The 17,509-nt window shown below is 38.5% G+C and overlaps 1 protein-coding gene across 5 annotated transcripts in view; it reads left to right on the forward strand.

The window, feature by feature from the left end:
• SPATS2L (spermatogenesis associated serine rich 2 like) overlaps positions 1-17,509 on the forward strand; it is an 87,460-nt gene that overhangs the window by 50,435 nt on the left and 19,516 nt on the right. For all 5 annotated transcript variants that reach the window (XM_075028085.1, XM_075028089.1, XM_075028084.1 and 2 more), the window contains 5 exons: positions 4,075-4,183; positions 7,744-7,793; positions 8,787-9,027; positions 12,182-12,382; positions 12,816-12,951. In XM_075028085.1, the coding sequence (XP_074884186.1) occupies positions 4,075-4,183; positions 7,744-7,793; positions 8,787-9,027; positions 12,182-12,382; positions 12,816-12,951 (737 nt within the window). The remainder of the gene's footprint in view (positions 1-4,074; positions 4,184-7,743; positions 7,794-8,786; positions 9,028-12,181; positions 12,383-12,815; positions 12,952-17,509) is intronic.

A 17,509-nucleotide genomic window follows, 5' to 3' on the forward strand; every position in this document is an offset into this window, starting at 1 on the left:
CATTTATCACAGTCTGAGACATATCTTTTATGACCTTCAGCTGTAGAAGTGCATTTATGTTAGGCTTACCCTGTCAGGAAGGTTGTCTACCCCTCCTTTTGGCTTTTTCTTTTGTATCACTATGTCCCTTTTCAGAAATATGTGGGACGCATTTTGCATGTGGGGGACAGACCTGAGCTTCATAGAAATATGCACATATTTATGAAACCAGTGTGAAAGGATTAAGAGGTGGAATATGGGGGACCTTGAAAATTGCATTTCTAGGCTAAGGCTGTCATATGGCCTAGTCTTCCTCAGCATGTCTTGTCCGCCCCTCAGATACACTGTCACGTCACAATTTGAGACTTGTAGTCATTTGTCAATAATATCTGCATATCTGGAAATCGCTGACTTTTTCATTGCCTGTGTACAATAGTTCCGGTGTATTCTGGATGAAAACATCAGTTAAACAGTGTGTGTGTTGGAGACCTGATGTCTGGCGCACAGATCTGTCTGGCTTTGAAATTCCAGAAAAAGTATGGTAACATTATTCCATTTTGTTCCTAAAAATTTTTAAGAAAAAATATTTTATTTCAGAAAAAAACTTTTTGGGATTTCTCCTGTGTTGGAATTCTGGGTATATATCTGCTTTTGTTGTTTCTGAACAGAGCAGCATATGTATTTTTATTTTAATATTGACATATCCTACTCATTGCAAATTTTAGTTTTCATCTATCCTATCCCACATAAGTCAATACAAAAATCTGGAAAGCAGAAACACTAACAACTTGTAGATATCCTGGGTATCATAGCATACATACACAAGGGAAGCAGATTAACAGTGTAAGCAACTTCTGATTTGGAATTTCCTAAGTCCTGGATGCTTTACTTTGCAATCTGATGCTCTTTTACTGAGGAATTTTTTCATGAAACTTCTAAACTGTATATTTTGTTCAACAGTAAAACAAATGATATTATTGGGTTTTGACACTAGAATTGTTGAGCTCTGCAGTACATCAATGTTCCCTAAATCAAATTTTTATACAGTCCAACTAAAACAGGACTGTGTCTGCAGTGTTGGTCGTATGCTTAATTTCTTTTCTCCGTATTGGCGAGTATTCTTCCTAAGATCATCATCGTCTTGCTTTTTTTGGGTTATCTCCACAACTAGAATGTTTCCATAACCTTTTTGTATTTAATCATAGTACTAGTTGGATGAAGCACAGTTTAGCTTTTAATTCTGGTTTTTCTATTAATCAAAAATTTCTTAACAAAGACCATACAATGCAAACAGAGAGTCTTCAGTAGATTCTGTAGTCTAAAACATAGTCTGCCTGGTCGAGTTCTTGTGTGTCGGTGTTCTCCACCCCACAGATGTTCTTCTTAATGTCTTTTAAGAAGTTTCCAAATGGCAGTGTGTGGCAAGTTGCCTGATCCATCCTGTGGCATTGGCCTCACTTTGTTGTTTCCAGATGCTTCTTGAGGCTTCCAGACCTTTCACAACAAAGAAGGACCTAGAAGCCTTATGAAATTCCCATGCTTATATTTAAAGATGGTTAGAATACACTAGATATTTCCTCTTACTATTTTTCCTGTAAGCAGTTGCCACAAGGACATTATGCAGTTTTGAGTAGGCAGAGAGATGATCCACGTGATTGTGAAAGAAAAGGGGAGGTTTTTGTGAGAATATGAAGATGTAATCCACATGGTGGAAATGTTTGGCAGCTACCAGCTTGAACATAAAATGGAGTGCAGCTTGTGGCCTGCTCTACCCTAGCGTCTTTGCCAACTTTTATTGTTATGGAGCAAGCTCAGTGAATACTTGTTGCAGCTTTATCACTAAATAACATGCCTATGTCCACAATCAGAAGATGAATAAAACTCCTTTTCCAGGGCTTCCTCTGCACATCCTGTTGGTTTTCACTTGAATGCCTGCAGTGCATAGAAAGCTATACTTGCCGCTTCCCTCCCCATGCATACACATCAGCTGAAGAGATAAGCTTGAGCAGACAGAGATTTTCTGGATAGTTTTTGGCAACAACATCCTCTGGGTCAAGTGGTCCAGTTGACAACCTAGCCTGTCTGAACTTCAAACATAAAGTTACTTGTGTTTACTAGAGACTCTGAAGTAGCTAGCTGTTGGGTTAGGACCTAGCTTGTGGGGAAGCCTTGCCCAGTCATAGGGTGGCAGCATTAGAAAAATGATTAGATAGGCCTTTGGAAAGTGTCCTTGGGAGGTAGACTCCACTGCCTGCTAAATTATAGTTGTGGCCCGAGTTGTCCAAGGCTAGACTTGCTAATTGAAATGTGTTGTGGGCGAATGTGAAGCTGCAAAGAGACGTGTGACAGGATGATGGACAGGAGCAGAGTAAATTGTACTAAGTAGACGTACTAAAGTTGTGTACTGCAGTCAGAAAGTGGCTTCTTTACACAGTGGAAGAGATGAGCTCATCTAGAAAGTATCCGCTGGAAAGTTTGATCCTGTGTGGATTTAGCTGAAGCAAGTATCAACCTTTTGCGGTGCTGAAACTAAGTCCAGCAGGCATAGTGAATCGGAGCTCTCAGTTACTGTGCGTTAACAGAACCTGAAATGAGTCATGGCTTATGTTAGTATATGGGACAGGGAAATACAGTGGTTGAGGAGTGGGGTGAACGTACTACAACAAAATAAGATTTTTGGTCATAAATCTGAGCACTTAAGTGTTCTGAATCACCTTCTGGTGTCTCCAATGATGGAGACTCCCTAAAGCGAATCTAGAAAGATTGTTCTTCAGCATCTAAGTGGACAGCTAAGACAAGGCAGTGTGAATGCTCTCACCATGTAAGCCAGCCTAGTTCCCTTAAACAGATCTATCTTCACATATTATTTTTTCACAATTATATTTCACAGTACAATACAAAGACCACCAGTGCTTCACAATTGGAAATTAGCATGACAACATTGTGATGCAGTAAATAAAGTACACCCTAATCAAGGATGTATTTCTACAGAAAGATGGCAAAGAGGGGTGCCAGATAAACATTTGCATCACAATAACAAGTTTCTAATAGTAAATACATGCTGGATAGCTTGACACAGAAGCTCAAAAAGCTGATTTGGAACAACTAGACTGGTTTTGGCACTGATTCTTTTGTTTTTTCAGAGTACTACCATAGGCTTTAGTTTTGCTAATTATGTTTAACTAAGTATTTTTATTTTGGTACTACCTAGTAAAGCTTGTCTAGCATTAAAACAATACAGTAATTAAGTTTCATGTAACTATTTACTTTCAGCTGTATTACATGGGCATGAGAAAGTAAATCATCAACATGATTCCAGTAGGAATATTTTATTTAAAACATAGCGGGTTGAATTACCATTTGGTATAATGGATACTGAAGACAATACAGCAATAGCAAATGCTGTGAAACTGAAGCATGGCATGCCAGAATCATCTGTGGGTGTAACACTTCATCAGCCAAGTTTCCTGCAGGAAGCATTTGGCTTCCCAGGTCCTTTGTTCGGGATTTTGTTACACAAGCTTCCTGGTCACATATATATGGAACAGCAAACTGAAATTATGCTGAGCAGCCACTAGAGCTTTTAAAAATGATACTGTTTTCTTTCAACCTGTGACTATTTTCATGCATATGACTGTTTTCCAGATGTCAAAAAAACACTGATCATAACTTTGATATAGCAAGGCCGTGCAACAGCCTTGTTGAAGTAGTTGTGTACTCCGTAAGTTTGTAGAGGTGATGTGTCTTGTCAGATCACATGGCAGCAAATAGAACATTTAGGAAAGAAGCATAAGGCCAATTTCTGTCAGTTTAGTTAAACTAGTTCTCCTGCTGTGACTGAGGGTAGGATTTGGTTCCAGGCTTACTGGCTACCAGTTCTATGATATGGTCTCTTGAAGAAATTGTTTTCATTATTTGCATGGGCCAGGTAAGGAGAGGATGGGTATTGCTTCATACAGATACATTGCTGTATACTTGTAAGCATGCCATGTATAACAAGCATTTATATAAACGTGCATTGGCACAGAGGTACCTTGTTGTCTAAAGGAGTATGATAAACCTGTATGTTACTGTCTTCCTTTATTTTCCTTCCAGATCAATGCAATCCGATCAGTTGTTCCGAACAAAAGCAATAATGAGATAGTTCTGGTGTTGCAGCAGTTTGATAACAATGTAGACAAGGCTGTTCAAGCTTTCATGGATGGTGAGTACAGTGTACCTTTTTCACTAAGGGATGAGGGATTCAGTTGCATGCTAAAGTATTCATTGTCTCTGGTGGCTCAAAATATATTCTGTTGTACTGCTGAAATTCAGATGATTGTGACACTTAGTTCTTTTTTTTCTTTTTTTTTTTTCAATTGATCCTCCTGTCTACGTCTTTGTCTCTTCACACTATGTGTTTGACATGGCTGTTTACCTGTTCTACCTGACTTTGCCTTTTTTTGGTGCCATTCTTGTTGCAGACCTTTTTTATTCTGCGTGAAAGTTAATGCTCTTTAAAGTAAATATGTCAGAATGTGATTCACTATTGAAGATACAGTAACTAATAAGAATTTGGGATATTTCTGAAGCAGATGACCAGGCCCCTAAACCCCTGAACTTGATGCATACATTGACATTCAAGCCTCAATCTGAATTTTGCAAATAGCCTTGACATTTATAAAGGCTGAACCAAGACTCCATTGAATGTTCAAGCCATTCTAAATCTGGATCTGAGTTTGTATTTTGCATCATGAGACCATCTCTAATGAAAGGTCACTTTTATTTAAATAACATTTTTCTGATAAATATATAATGGCAAGTATTTTGAACTTTCACCAACCTGTAAGAAACCCTTTGCAGCAATAATAGCATGCCATGAGCAAACCCTCTCAAAATCTTTGTAGTTTGGGGCTGCTTAAAAGATACTAGAAGTTCAGTGGTCTCAAAAGCCCTGTATATCTTAAAAATGCCTCATAGTGTTGATTTGCCATCTCACCAAGTTGCTTATTTCGTATCTATTTTACTTCAGAATAGTTTTGGGTTTGGTTTGGATTAATTTACAAAAGTGTATCAGCCAAAATGCATGATGATGTACTAGGAATTACTTACCAATATGCAAAAAGCAGATGCAAGCGAACTGAACTATTTATAAATGCATCAGAAATCTTCCATCAGATCTATATTGTGCCTCTTGATGTGGGTATCTGCATAGACAGTCAGATTCTGATAGATGTATGGAAATCGGAGTTTGTGCACGCACACACACACAAAGGAAAATGTGATGCATCTAATTAACAATTTTGTTTTCCTGTAATATATGTCCTGGGGAAAGTAGTGGAGGGTTGCTCCGTGATTATTCAGTAAGTTCCTTTCATTCAATTTATTTTGTCTTAAGTTACCATTGTTTGCTTGTGGTCTATGAATTGTTTCCAATGGCTCCTGAAAAGGGGAAGTGCTTTCATAGCCATGTGTTGTCATCTGCTATGAGGAAGAAACAGGGCAAAAACAAGCCTTACAAGAGTGCAACAGTCTTGAAGAAAAGCAAACTGTTGTAACCTGAGTTCAAATGATCTTTGAAATTCATGTTTATGATCATTGTGCCTTGAGTTCAGAAGTCTTTGCAAGTGAGCATTTGAAAACAGCCAGTATTTGTTACTGTCTGGAAATGTTGTGAGTAAAGACACATGTCCATTCAGCTGCCACTGTGAATAGAATGGATCTAGCACTTTGAATATCTTTTCACGTGGATGACAAAAATTGCTAAGATTGAAATATTGCAATCGCAGAGAACACATTGCTGCATGCAACAAAAAACATGGGGACAGCCATGCTGAGTGAAAAGGCAGAGCACCTCTATTCAATGCTTCTCTCAGAGGTGCTGCATGCTGAATCAAGAAATGTTCAAATGTAGTTTCCTGAGATCAGCTCCTATCTTGCATCTTACCTAGAGCAGCATATAGGTGATGTCTCTGTTATGAATTTACTTCTATATGTGAAATTTGAGTTAAATAAAATAGTGGTTCAAATGTTTTATTTGCTATGTTAGCGTTTACCTAATTAAGCACAATCAGAAGGTCTCTTCAGCTGCTTTGTAGATGTGTTCAAGAAAATATACTGGTGGGTTCAAATGAGGGCTTTGGGACTTGCACAGTTAGTGCATTTCTAACAGGAGGAAACTGGGGTTAGTTGGGCGAATCCCTAAAATAACCCTCAACCTGCATAGTATTCACAGGGAAGCTGAGGGAAGCAAAGCTAAGACAACACCAGCCAACACAAAAAGAGTGTTGGATGGTAATGTGAAAACAGTTAACAAAGCTGTCAAGTGAAATCACATATTTTTAGCAGCACAGAGTAAAATGGGCAGCAAATGTCTGGGTTTATTTCTTCATACTCAAATACAGTGTCTGTCAAATGATAGCATACCTCTAGGAGAGGGGATCGTATTTATATGTACGTAAGTATGTGTGTGTATAACTAAATATATATATATATATATAGTTATACATATAATGGAAGTTTTCTTAGTCTTCTGTCTGCATTGTCATGTCATCTAGGAAACAAAATATGGCTTCGATGGATTCCAAACACATTTTTTCACAATTTAACAAATTAGGTTAAGTACTACTAGCAAGACATGTAATCTCTTCTAATGTGTGTGATAGACTGACCAGATAATCTTGACCTGGATTATTGTGATAGAAATATAATTTTGGTACATTTGAAAACCTGACATGTCTTTGGCTGAATACTAGTTGACAACTCATGGTCTGAAAACAGCATTACTTCTTAATAATATTGTCACTAGTTCACTGAAATGAGTGAGAAGAATGGCTGAGTATGAAACCCATTTGGAAAGGATAATAAATGAATATTTACTAGAATTATGCAGTGATGGTAAAGTGATTCTTAAATTCAGGCAGAAGACATTTAACCTGGTTGCGATTAAAAGGATTATTGTGGCAGATACTGCCATAGTGGTTTGGATGATGATTCAGACTGCATGCTTACCATGAGCATCTATTTTCAGCTTTAGGGTCCAGGAGAACAAAATAATGACGTTAACTAGATGGAGAAGAGTTTTCTTCTAACATGGCAGCTGGCACTAGTGTGACCAATGCTCTGCTTGCTTTGTTCCATAAATTTGTCTAACCAACTCATTAGGGCTGGCAGACTGAATTTCAAGTATACAAAATTGTAATAATTTTCAAATATAAATTTGAACCTTTTTTTTTTTTCCTGCCAGGTGTGAGTTTACTGTGTTTGTGTGATGCAGAATTTCTGCAGGAATCCACAAAATTACTCTTTTGGATGCTAAGTCTTCATTTTTCTGAATATGACAGATAACACATAGGAAGTATATGATAAAAATGCCAAAAGATTTTAAAACTTTCAGAAGCTCTAGAGTCAGGGTGTTCTATCTAGTTTATCCAGTGTTTTTATTAGGGTGCTGAGATGCTTCCCTTCTCAGGCAAGAGATTTGAGTGTTGATTTTTCTGGGGCTTATGCTAGTGCTTTAAGTTAGGCACCCACTTAATTACTTTGTGGAATGAAGGCCATAAAAAGCAGTAGTGCCAAGTAGCCCATCCACTGTATGTAGTGTAATCAAATAAAATGGGTAACTAAAAAGGAGAAAGATGGCAGTACCCATTTTGTTGTCCCCACATAAGAGAATTTGCAACAACAAATGGAAATGCTGCCCAGCTAGGAGACTAGAAACTGTTCTTGAACACACTTTCTCATAGCTGAACTGTTGTTGAAATGTTTTATCTTTCCTTTCTCTAGGCAGTGCAGTTCAGGTTCTAAAGGAATGGAATATGACAGGGAAAAAGAAGGTAAGAACTTGCTCTTGAGAATCAAAGCATTCAGACCATTTATCAGCTGTCTAGTTGAATTTAGTACTTTTCTTCTGGCCAGTATTTTGTCTGCCTTTGCTAACATAGGTGACTTCATTCACACCTGTAGTCAGAATACTGGAAAGCAAATGTGTGTATTATTTTTAATCCTGTTCATCTGTTGCTGTCTCTCTAGCCCAGTATTCTGAGAGAATTTCTGGGACAGCACGTATGTGTGCATCTGTGTGGGAGCCAGACCCTGGACAAGTACAGAACGAATCCCAAAACAGCCCATGTGCAGAAGCACTTTTACTAAGCAACTGTATCCTGGATAGTCACAGCCTGGATAGTCACAGTGCTAGAGTTTTTGCTGCCAGGTGTAAAATATAACTTATGCATAGGAGTCATCCATTAGGAGTCGTGCGTTAGTGATGCTATCAAGTCAGATACTTCAAGTCTACATGTGGGATATAATCTTCATGCTTACCTATCTCCAAGCCAGAGCTGTACCAGGAGGCTGCCCTGTGAGTCACTGTCATGGAGTCTCCTCTTTATGGCTGGGAGAGCTACAGTAGCAGTGGCCAACCTATGTCCTCTGTGATCTCTTTCTACCTGATCAGAGTGATGCCTTTAAGGTTTGTCCGTGTTACTGTGTGGATATCCCCCCAATGGTTAGGAACTGCTTGTCCTAAGTGACTGCAAACATTTTGAGCAGCATCTTAGCAGAAGCTTTGTTACTGTTTTGCAATGCAAGTATTTTGTATGGAAGGAAGGGGAAAAACAGTTTGGGGCTTCAGGTTTTATTTCAAATGGTTTATATATTCAGCTGAACAGATGCAATGTGTTGTATAGCACAGCATGGCCTGTAAATTGCATTACACTGGTGTCACTTGTATGCCATTTTAAGAGCATTGACAATTTACTGATTATATTTTGAGTTTATACAAGTTGCACTGAGTGATGTCTTTGTTCTTGCAATATTTCTCCATTTAGAACAACAGGAGAAAAAGAAGCAAATCTAAACAGCACCAAGGCAATAAAGATCCTAAAACCAAGAATGGTGGACCTGAGAAGGCATCTCAAGAGCCCCAGGGAATATATGACTGCCATCTGAATGGATGCTCTAAGGACAACTCTTGCAGTGGTTCTGCCAATCAGAAACTGGAAGCTGCTTCTCTTGAGAACAAAGGCTCAGGATTTGTAGGGTCAGCGCTGGTCTGTCCAGAAATCACAGGTCAGTTCATCTGGCATAAGACACCTTTTTAACTGGCAATAGCCAAGCCCCCATTTACATAAAGATCATGGTATTTTTATTGCCATGAAGTAGAATATAATAAAAAGAATTTGGAGAGAGGTGTTTGCGCAAAATAACACACATAGCTATTAACATCACACAAGTAGATCTATATCTGAGCACAATTTGCCTTGCAATATGTTTCCTTGCAAAATGTCCTTTTTTCTAGAGATGAAAGGATCAAACTATAATTAGAGGCCCAGCTGATACAGAATATTACGGATATAAATACAGAAGAATGCAGGGTTAGAAAATGGCTTGAGTGTAAAATGGTAACAGAAGCAATAAAGTTCCTTATCCGGAGCAAAGTCATCTGAGCAGTATGAGCTTGTGGCATATTACAGGATTTCTTTATTGCCTAGACCAGACTAGTCCATTTGTTCTTTTTCTCATCTTCCCTGAATAAGCTAGTCGCAGTAGATCTCCACTGGCTTTCCCTAACAGGGAAGGAAGAGCCTTTGCGTTGAGGGAAGGCAGTCTGATAGCCTGTTAGTACACGCACGTTTCTGCTAGTGTCTAGATACTGATTCTGAAACTCTGGAGGACAGTAACACAGAAAGCTTTTCCTCACTGGGTTGTAGTAGATAGTGAGTTATGATTATAGCCACATCAATGAAAAAAACCTTCTCCTCTGGGTGAGAAGTTCTGTGAAAGCTTTTGCCTTCAAGTATCCTTGCATAAAGCTCATATTTAATAGCTGAAAAAAGCATTACCAGTACTGACAGCACTTTGGATTTCAAACCTCTGACAGCCCTAGATTATTGCTGCTGTTAGTATTTTCTTCCTATGTCTTAAGCAGTATGTAAGACTGTATTAAAACAACTTTCCTTGAAATCCCTTTTTCTGTGGTTGCAAATACAGCTCTCAAACCTCATTTTAAAGGAATGTGCCAAATGGATAATTGTCCTGAAATGAATTCTCTGCTACTTCCAGGTGACTTTGGTGGTGCCAACCTCTGGTCAATTAAATGAAAAGTCTGCAACCTATAGCAGCCAAATAGACAAACTACTTATCCAGAAGTTTTATCGTAAGAATTTGGTGCCTCGCAAAGGATCAGAGATACTATTCCCACCCTTGCTAAAGACTCCCACTTACTTTGGATAGAATATGCCATAAGCCAGAAAATTCTGTATTTCCGTAATACTAAAGGCATTCTTGCCACTAATTCTGCAAGATACAAACATTTCTGGTATAAATATATGTCAAGCTCCCATGTCAAACTTCTTATAGTTGCTTTTTTTGAAACAATACATGCATGAATAAAGATACATAGACTGATTTGTCCATGCATAGGGCGTGTTTTCTAGGGGCTGACAGGCATGAATGCAAGAAGAGTACCCATGCTCTTAGTGATCTTTTTCTGTGGCACTGGGATTGAGTCCTTTTTTTTTCTCTTTGACATGATACATTGTAGAGTTGTACATAGCAAGGGCAAAAAGTATCTCAGAATTTTTCTTTGCTTTTACAAGTGACAAATGAGATATTACCATAGCTTTACAATTTTTATAAACTTCTACATATATCCCCTGTTTCAACAACAGGGAGAGAGAGGAATAAAATACAAGAAAAAGGTGGGAAAGAAAAGAAAGGAAATGGAGATAAAGGAAATCCTGAAACTTTAATATTCAAGTTTCCCTTGCATAGTAAAATAAGTTCCTGGCAATTTGTTTAATACAGAGAAGGAAAGAGTTTCTTATTCACTTTTAGTTGCACTAAAATCCTTGTCTTTGCAGCCAGTGTAATAGCTACTTTCTTAAGGTCAAAAGCCACCTATGTACATATTGTTAAATTTGCACTGAAATGCATGGAACTAAATAGAAGGGTGATCAGGATCCCTCAGGGGCCAGCAGCTGCACCCTTGTGGTTTCTGAGCAAGTCACGCAGGCTGTTGGAAAGCAGTTTGAAATGCTGAAGTGAGTCCAAAGTGCACCCATTTCATATTGCTCTCTCTTGTGTTGTAATCTCCTTTCTTTTGTCCTTGTCTGGCTTGTTCGTTTTGGTTTCTTCCCTATCAAATTAATGGTACTGTAGTCATTTCACCATCACCTTCAGACAGCTCATAGCTTAGAAGGATCATAGTCAGGTGTCTGCTGACAGTCTTTTATGCTTTCTTCCCCATGAGGATCATGAGGTTGAAGCTTTGCTTATACCAACTCACAGTCTGTGAGATTAGGTCTTTAAGAGCCATAAAATCCTGGCTGCCTCGAAGGGACTTCAGGGATGATGTAGTGTAGCTGGTGTTTCTCCATAATGTGTCCCATGCTAGAAAATGATAGGGGAGAACATGTGGCTATTACCTTTAGTTCAGGTCTGCTTATTTCTTGCCATTATTCCATCTTTCTTTTTTTGAGAAGTCTTTAGTCATTGTTTCTTTGTGTGATGGTTTCCCACAGAGAATCAAGACCTGCTAGAGGAAATGAAGCACAGACCCTGGAAAGCAAAATTGTCTCATCATGGAGGGCCTTAGGGAGTGTTTCACTTAATTATGAGTTAGTTCAGGGGCTCTCCCTCTCAATATCTTGAAGGGGAAAAGGCCCCCAATAAACCATATTACTTCAAAATGATGACCAGAACAAACTCTCTAACTCTCCTTTTAGAGTCCTTGGCAACACAGGATCTGAAGGACTTAGAGCTATCCTTTCTGCACACACCCTTATAAAGAAGGGGCATGAATGCACTGAAAGGATACTTAATGTTGCCTTGCCATGCTATTGATTTTGCAGGGACTTGGGTAAAACCAGATACAAATCAGATACTGATCTGTTTCCTACTTTTTATAATTGTTTTTCAGGTAGGGTGATTTTTAGTGAATCCTTCAAACTTCCTGTTTATATCTCAAGGGAGGTTTTTTTCTTCTTTCAGCCAAAGAATCCATTGAGGTTCACTTTATTTAAATAGATTTCGAGTGGCAAGCTGTTATAAAAAGACAAACCACTCATTTCAAAGATGGCAGCTCAGCAGATTTCAAAGCAAGTGAAAAAAACCCTTTATTTTTCCACTGTATAAACATAAAGTCATTCAGACTCAACAATAAGGCTTCATATCTTTCTTAATCTTATAACTCCCGTTTTTCTACCTTAATGTTTTCTTGCAGACAAAGAACAAGAACACCAGAGAGTATCTGTGGAATTAAACCCAAAAACTATGAATGGAGTAGAACAGCATGAGTCTCTTCAGCCATCAGTTCAACTCCAGTGTAACCTAGGCAGGCCAAAGTCAAAATCTTCCTCAGTTAAATCATCCAATGCTCCACCCCAACGTGAAACAAAGACAGATGATTCAGTCAAAAAAAGAGGTAAATTGGATCCCTGGTTGCTGTGTGCTGAGGTGATCAGACAGCTGAGGCGTCTAGGTAAAGAAAAAAAAAAAAGCACATACGTGATGAGGAGATGTATTGGAAAGTGAGAGCAGAATCATGTTCAGCACAACAAAAAGAGTAGAACAATTTATGATCTATTTAACATATTAAATGAAACTTAAATAATTTGGATTAGTAGTGCTGGTTTAATATTTATTTGATTTGGGGAATGAATTTGAGCAAACACGTTTGGAAACTGAAGAGCACCATGGAAGGACTATGGAAAAGTTGGATTTGTGGGCTTCAGCAGGAGTAGGATAGCCACTTCATCCTAATCTGGGCAAATAACATTGAACTATTCCTGCTCCCTTATTCAGAAAAGCCAAAAACAGCTTTCTGACTTTTGTGTAACTTTTGTTTTCTATTTTAGGGCCGAATATTGAAAAATCAGTAAAAGACCTGCAGCGTTGCACTGTTTCTCTAACCAGATATCGTATGATGATCAAAGAGGAAGTGGATAATTCAGTGAAGAAGATCAAAGCTGCTTTTGCAGAATTACACAGCTGGTAGGTAAATCAATTTGAGAGATCCATCAGCACCATGTGAGAGAAGAGGGGCTAGTTAGGCCACTGGCATTGGTGGGGAGGGGTCATTTACACCCTGTTTGTTTGCAGCATTTGGTTTCATAAAAAAAATATGTGGTGCCATTAAGTAACTTACCAGCCAGGAAGTAATATATGCATAAGTGTATGCTTACATACATACATACATACATAAAGATAAAGGAGGACAAAACTACAATTCTTTGAAAAAAATCTCACTACGGCTTTTTCCCCCTCCCCAAGTGATCTATCTTGACCTAATTCTTTTGTGTAAAGTTCAGTGGCAGCATATCTGAGCAAATGAAAGCTTTTACAAAAAAACTGTTTATGGGGTTTTCTGAAGTCTCTTTTACCTTCTTTAAATCTCTTCTTTCTACATTTCTTTGATCTTACCTTCTTTGGCAGGCAGTCCTTTACTGTCTCTTCATTTCCCATCATCTTTGCTTCTTACCCACCGGTTTTTCTTTTTCCCTCATAGTGTCTTTTAACTTTCCCATCCATCACTTCATTTCCATTTCTCATCTCTATTTCATTCTTTTTCCTCATTCTCTTGTCTCTTCCTTTTTTCTAATTTTTTTTTTCCAGTATAATTTTGGTTATGCCTCATCTTCAGCATATATGTCTACACCCTCTGAAAATTTGTAGCAGAAGTAATTGCTGTAGTAGCAAGGTGCATATTTTGTATATATTTGTCATAGAAAAATACTTTCTGGTTTGAGTTTTACTCAGCCTTTTGTTAAGCATAGATGCCATATAAAACCTGTGTATTATACAGTGTTGCAGTAAAAAGAAAAAATCATACTAAAATATACAAGATTCAGTTACAAATCACAGAAGAGTACAAAAACCTTTCAGCTGGTATAAGGGTGTTTGCTTATGAACTAAAATGCAGTAATTATATTGTTGGTATAGAAAAATTAAGTAAAGTTCATCAGCCCCTTGCACTTTTTTTTTTTTGGTAGTTCTCAGAGATGTTTTTGTATGATTTTAGAAAACTTAAAAAATTTGTGGTTTCTGCTAAGAAGGCTCTGACCTTTTCTCTGAGTGAACTTATAGTTGGGTCTCATTTGCTGTGTAGTTCTCAAATTTTTTTTGTAACAGTGTTAAAAATAAATAATTTCACATGTCTAATCTTGTTTGCAGGCAGTCACAGTCAATTCACTCTTTAAATGACAGTCACTCTGGTCATGGAACGGGCTTACAACTCTATCATGTTCTAAGAATGTGGTGGGAGATGCAATATTTGTAAACTCAGAACTTAAATTCTTCATTTTTCATGTATTCATGTTTTAGCTTGAAAAAAAACACTAAAGTGTATTGCCTAATGCTAAAATGTGTTACTTAATAGGTAAGCTTAATAGGGGAAAAGACAAAGTGATCCCAAAAGAGTATGTAAATCCAAGTAGACTTAAAATGACGAAAAATAGCCTGGAAAACTTTTGAAGAGGCTTCATTTAATTTATCTCCTACTAGCTTCAGTGCCTGATTATTGGAGTGGAGGTGACCAGAAGCTCTAGAATGTTAACAGATCTGTGCTCTGAATATTCAGTCCTCACAAAGCAATTGCATGCACATAGCATAACGTTGCAACAAGGACAGTATAATGTCAGGACATGTTTATGGAAATATCAATGTGGGCTGCATTGCTTTTGGCAGCTCATAAGCCTAATATTTAGTTTTTTCTTCAAATGAATGAGGGGAAAATTTGGTTTAAACAGTAAAACGCATGACTTGACACCTTTGCTAAAATTAAAACCAGTTTTGGGATATTTCATATGACCTTGTGGCTTAAACTCTGAAAAAGATGGGAAGAGCTGTCTTGAGTGCCTCATTTACAAAAACTTGCTGCCAACTGCTGTAGATTCACTGGATTTGAGTACAAATCACCAGAACCAGTGATATATATAGCTTCAGACCTCATACAGTCAACACATCTTGTTCCTGGGCTGAACGGTTTAGTTTGTGTTATTTACATGGCAGTTTCCTTGCTTCAAAGTTGAACAAAGCATCACTAGTGGAGTGGGAGGGTGAGGTAATTAAGTGAGCACCCAGCCTCTTGTATATTTGTCACCCTCCTTGGGCATGGGAATTTCAGTGTGGCACACTCAACTTGTCTGTCAATGGAAAATGAAGCAATTCAGCTAAACTGTTGCTCTCAGAATGCTATGGAGTAACCAAAAGCAGGGGCATGACAATGATATCTAGTCTCCTTTGTGATAGTGATTCTGAAGTTCTTGGAGTTGCTGCTGGAGAGTGGACTGGTTGAGATGTGCAACAGATAAACATACAACAGCACCTAAGTGCTGTCTGTGGTCAGAACTGCAGGGAATACTTGAATGGGCTCAATACTGTAACCTAGATGGGAGCTGAACTGGTTCCTGTTACACACAGCTGTCACCACCTAAGGGGTTTTAGTGAAGCTAAATGAAGTCAGAAGCTTTAATCTTGCATTGCAGCTGAATGCTGAAATACATAGTATCTGTTATCTCTCTTGGGTTTGTTTTTCTTTTCCTTCCTTTGGCAGTAGGATAAAAGACCCTTTTTGGGTCCTTTTTGCATTTACTATCAAGGTCAGAATCAAAACTGCATTTCAAGAGTGAGCAATCTTTTGGATTTTCTAATAATTTTCTTTTTTTTTAATCTTTTCATGATTTTACCAATCACAGAAAGGATTAAGTGCAAAGATAACATCACATATCTTCCTCCTACCTCTAGATAGCTTATGAAACCATTATTATGGAGATAAATGAATAGCACATGTGGCCTAAGATGTCCTGAAAGCTTCAGCGGAAAGATTCACAAGAAATTTTCCTTTTAGCAGCAGAAACTGTTGAGTGATAGCTGCCAGTGGAAGTCCATGTCTCTGTCTGGCTCAGTATTTCACAGCTTGACCTAACCAATGAAGGGAAGCTACTCCTGAACATGCTCAGTCAGTACTATGCTGCAATTTAAAAGTCACCTGTCTGGCAAAACAGTGCATACCACCCTCCCACAATCTAAAAAATGAGTGGTAGGGAGCAGGTGTTCTGTGAAGACCTGTAAATGCTTGGAAAAGAAAATGCAATGCTTGCTTCTGGTTTTAACTTCTTAATGAAATGGGGCCAAAAAACAATCCCAGAAAGATGTGTGTCTAAAAACACTGCAGTGGGCTCACTTTCTCTTTCTTAAAGAGCCTCCCAGGAGTTCCTGCCAATGGGAGTAATTCTCTGCATGCTCAGAACAAGTGATAACGACTTGCTTTTATGCAGTGCTTTTCATGCCAGAAGACACAAGATCGTTTTACAGGCCATGGGCTGGACTAGGCAGGGCACTTTGCCCCACTCTACAAGATGTCTTTTGCAGTTTCATGTGGATCGTGCTTCCACTGTGATCTAGCACTCTTGTCACCCCTGCTCTTGCAGGGCTTTCTGTGACATTGCTTTCCCCAAGGCTATGAGACTGCTGGGCAGAGCAAGCTCAAGGGTACTGTTTCTCAGACTCACGTGCACCTGAAAGTATGAGGAAGATCCTTCTATAACAGTACTCCTTGAACCAGCTTTTCTCCTCAATGCATCCAGCTTTGGTGTATGGTTTTCAGGAATACCTTTGTGTGAGTGAGAACATAAGCTGTTCCACTTATTGCTTGGATGTAAAACATGTCAGAGCATAGCCATGTCTCACAGTAGTGTAGGGCAAGGAAAAAAAAGAATACCAAATAGTACTTAAGTTCCAGAGGAAGGTCAGAAAAGCTAGGTGAACTCCCCTTTCACTAGAGTGCGCTTGAGATGTTTGTTGCCAAGGTTAAAACCTGTATGCTGTAGTTGTGTTTTCACTTTTCCACCAGGAGACTGAAAAATGATCTTGGGGATAAAAAGAGAGCCTCAGGAAATCTGAGTGAAATGTTCAGAGCACAAAAGGAGCCGCAGTTCCCCATAACACCTCTTGCCAGAAAATGATTTTCACATATTGGGCATCCACACAGTCATATGGAGAACTAAAAAGAAACATCTGCTACTTGCCCATATGGTCTGCTTCCAACCACAAATGGAAAATAGTCTGTAGAAAATAGTAAGGGCCAGGTTTAATTACACTGCATGCAGAACTGGCCCAAAGAAAGACAAGCTTCCTCTATTCTTTGTGTCTCAAACACATTGGTATGTCCAGTGCTTTCTAAAAAGCATGAAAACCAACACAGTTGATGATTTTCTGAGTGAACAAAAAGCACTTTGAAAGCTCTACCATAGGCTGGATAAAAAATTGACGTAATGCTGGAAAAATGGAGTTTGGCAATAATAACAATTTAAAAATATATTAAAATACATTCAGGGAACAACTAGAAAGCATGTACTGTATGTTTGGGGAAGATAAAGCAGTTTTTCTATTGTTTTCTAAGTTAAAATTAAAGCAGAGGAGTGGTTGAATGAGGGAAGAAGTAATTTAGAACGTAGTTGGGTCTGTACTAACTCAGTGCTTGGTGATGAGCAATGCTGCCAGTGCTCACAGTTGCAGACCAGTGAGTGAACAGAGTCATCCCCTTTCTGGG

Source organism: Buteo buteo, chromosome 5, assembly GCF_964188355.1.
Source record: "Buteo buteo chromosome 5, bButBut1.hap1.1, whole genome shotgun sequence".
In the NCBI taxonomy this organism is placed as follows: domain Eukaryota; kingdom Metazoa; phylum Chordata; class Aves; order Accipitriformes; family Accipitridae; genus Buteo; species Buteo buteo.